Here is a 3394-nt window from a genome sequence, read left to right as displayed (position 1 = left end):
AAAATAATAAATTTGATTTAATAATTTGTTTATAATATAATAAAGATAAAACAATATGTAAAAGGAAAAATAAAACAATGTGTAACAGGAAATTAAGTTACAGACGAACAAAGTGTTATCTTAATTACAATATATTACGCTTACATTGTCAAATTACGATATGTACAAAATTAAGAAATCAATAATACAAAAAAATACATCGTAAAACGCTACAAACACCGGAGCGGCTGGGGGATTCACCCCCACAACCCCAACTGGGGCCCTTCGCAGCTCCTGGTCCCCAGCGTATGGCTCGGGCCTTCCGCCCCTTCGTTGCGCCACTAATCCCATGTAGTTCCGCATTTACAATTTTTGCACCCCACTCCCTGATGGGAGCCTCCCTGCGACCCTGAATACATGAAACAGGGAATGAAGTAACATATTTATGGCAAACGACTTGTGCACATGCCGCTTAAATGTAATAACATCAAACACAGTAGGCATATTTTAAGGGTTTTTTCCCATGCGTGAGAGTACGCCTACAAGACCGTACTTTTTTTCTTTAAAGTTGAGTTCCATCCATGTATTTTCTGTTTATATAGCCCTACATCAACAACTATATTAAGCCACTGTTTCAAAACGTGTACGCCGTTGGTTGTGGAGAATATTGGCCATTGAAAAATAAGGTGGGTGGCAATTTCTAAAGGGGATAACACTTACAAAAAAATGCTAAATGACTAGTCCTGTTCTTATGTGAATTTTCTCAATTCTCAGGTGTTCATGTAATAATAATCAACGTACATGGCGCTTTATATATATATATATATATATATATATGAATATATATATATATATATATATAATAATAATAAGAATAATACTAATAATAATAAGAATAATAATAACATTATGTCCACGTCCATTATTACTATCGTTGCTGTAGTTTATTTCAATCACATTTACCGATATTGTTATTGTTATTGTTGAATTGATTTAATAAAAAAACACCATGGCTTTTAATGAAACTGTAGGCTATTTAATGTCATGCATGCTACAGGATTTATTATGTAAATAATTACCGATTTATTAGAGTATTAAATGCTTTATACATAACAATTATTAAAAAATTGTAGATTCTCATAATAAATATATATATATATATACATATATATATATATATATATATATTATTTTGCATTTGAAAAGAGATTATATTTTTAAAAATCATCCTTTTTTGTATGATGTAAAGTTCGAGAAAATAATATTATTATTATTACAATTTGTCACAATTATAAACAATCATGCATTAGTTAAAAATAATTGGTATGATAATACAATTATTCATAACCTGTGAATTGTCACTTACAATGTTCGAAGACTGGTCAAACCAATGAATACACCTTGGTTTAGATCAGTTAATTGGTTGCCATACAAGTTCCTTAAAAAAAGAACAAAATAAACAATATTATTATTAAGCAAATTAAAGTAAACTATAAATTAATAATGTTGCCAGTAGTAAAGATGTTGCCTTAAATTGGCCCTGTGTTTTAATCCTGTTTTACCTGATTTTTTTCGTAATAAACTCCGCTCATTATGCATGAGAACAAAATTTATTCTATGTAGAGCATTAGTACCATGTATATATTCAGCATAGTGAAAAGTGAAATTATGTTGGTAATAATATTATTACGACTAGGTATACTCCCCAGAGAGCAAAGAAGGTTGCACTTTGTACTGGTTTGCCGTTGTATGTTATCCATTGATCAGGGGTAGTAACGCTCACCGCATTTGATCATTGATTTGGTTTGGAACTGGCGCTTTACAAAAAATAAATAAATAAAAAAATAAAAAATATTAATATTAGTATTATGTCCAAGTCCATTATTGCTTTCATCACCGTTGTTTCTATAGTTAAGGTCATCATCATTGCTATTGTTATTACACTCCCCATTAATTACCGATATCGTTATAATTGTTATTGTTAAATTGATTAAAAAAAAAAAACATTACAGTATTAGATATTGTTTGTAACCGATAATTCAGCTGTAATCAGTATGTAACCGACATTATGATGCTCCTTCTACATGCATATAAATTCATTGCTATCAATATTTTACGTGAAATAGGTATTGTGTGAACAGGATAAATGGTGTGAAATTAATTATTTGTAAAGTTAAACATTCTTTGTATGGAATCAATCGTCATTACACCGATAAGAGATATGATTTTCACAATCTTTTTTATATAATACTCGTCATGTGGTCGATCACGATATTTATTTCGAATTATATTCAATAACTCATTTACGATGGACGTGCGATGTAACTGGCGGTCAAAAATACAAAACATCTTACCAACCAGCAATAGGTCCTCGCGAACTTTCAAATCCCACAACGGTACACCCATCATTACTTCTCCTCATGCTATTTTCTCCCAGTTCAATTTGATTTGCTAATAAATTTTCGTCTGACCCTCCTTTTTCTATCCTGCATTCATGTGCCCCATCATTATTGCATGACTTTCTAAATATCACCCCATCTGACGTTCTTTCTGCATCTAAAAATCTTAGTAACTCTAAATCTCAGGTCCTGACCCTCTTCTTAACTTTGTTATTAAGCTGTTTGTTCATTCGTGTGCTCATTTCCTGACTATTTGTTTTTACTCTTTCCTTTAACCATTGTTGTATTCCTGCAGATTGGAAGGAAACCATTGTGCATCCAGTTCATAATTCATCTGATAAAATTAATTTTCATAATTATCGCCCTGTGTCTGTCACTTTTCCTTTATGCAAACTCCTTGAAGATGTCATATGTGATCGACTTAATAATGTTGTGCAGTCTAGTCTTTCTGACTTTCAGTTTGGTTTTCGTTTTCAACCATCTACATCTGATTCGCTTAATTATATTTTTCATCTGCTATTTAAATACAGTGACACCAAACTTTGTACTTGATTACTTTCCTTTTTTTAATTGTTTATTAGGTATTTTCCACAAATGCATATACATAACAATCAATTAATCAAATTAATCATTATACAAAATTACAAAAATTAAGCAAAACAGTATATGGTATAAGGTATATAATAATAATAATAATAATAATAATAATAATAATAATAATAACTTTATTAAATCTTTTATACCAGTGGCACACACTACAGGGACGTATCCAGGGGTGGGGGGAAGCCGTGGGAGCCGCGGCTCCCCCCCCCCCTTTGTACACAGTGTTAAAATTTTAAAACTTATTCTTGAGCCAATACAAATTCTTTCCTGGGATCACTCAAAATTAATACTTCTAAACATGTAAATATGCATCAGTACAAGTTATACCTAGGCATAATAGAACACATAGGCCTAAGCATGATTTAAAAAAATCTTAAATCCATAAATCTCAGGCCAGGTCTTTTAAGATAGAA

At 31.1% G+C, this 3394-nt stretch overlaps 1 protein-coding gene across 1 annotated transcript in view; it reads right to left on the bottom strand.

Moving 5' to 3' along the window:
• The window catches only part of LOC117124880, an 8610-nt gene extending 6209 nt beyond the window's left edge, over positions 1-2401 (bottom strand). Inside the window, exons 1-2 of the mRNA XM_033271210.1 lie at positions 2334-2401; positions 1346-1417 (exon numbers count right to left, since the gene is read on the bottom strand). Coding sequence (XP_033127101.1) covers positions 1346-1417; positions 2334-2401 — 140 coding nt within the window. The remainder of the gene's footprint in view (positions 1-1345; positions 1418-2333) is intronic.
• Between the last annotated feature and the right edge of the window lie 993 nt (positions 2402-3394).

This window comes from Anneissia japonica, unplaced genomic scaffold, assembly GCF_011630105.1.
Source record: "Anneissia japonica isolate Jap-2015-1 unplaced genomic scaffold, ASM1163010v1 scaffold287671_len26189_cov107, whole genome shotgun sequence".
Classification (NCBI taxonomy): Eukaryota; Metazoa; Echinodermata; class Crinoidea; order Comatulida; family Comatulidae; genus Anneissia; species Anneissia japonica.
This window is presented reverse-complemented; position numbering and strand designations above follow the sequence as displayed.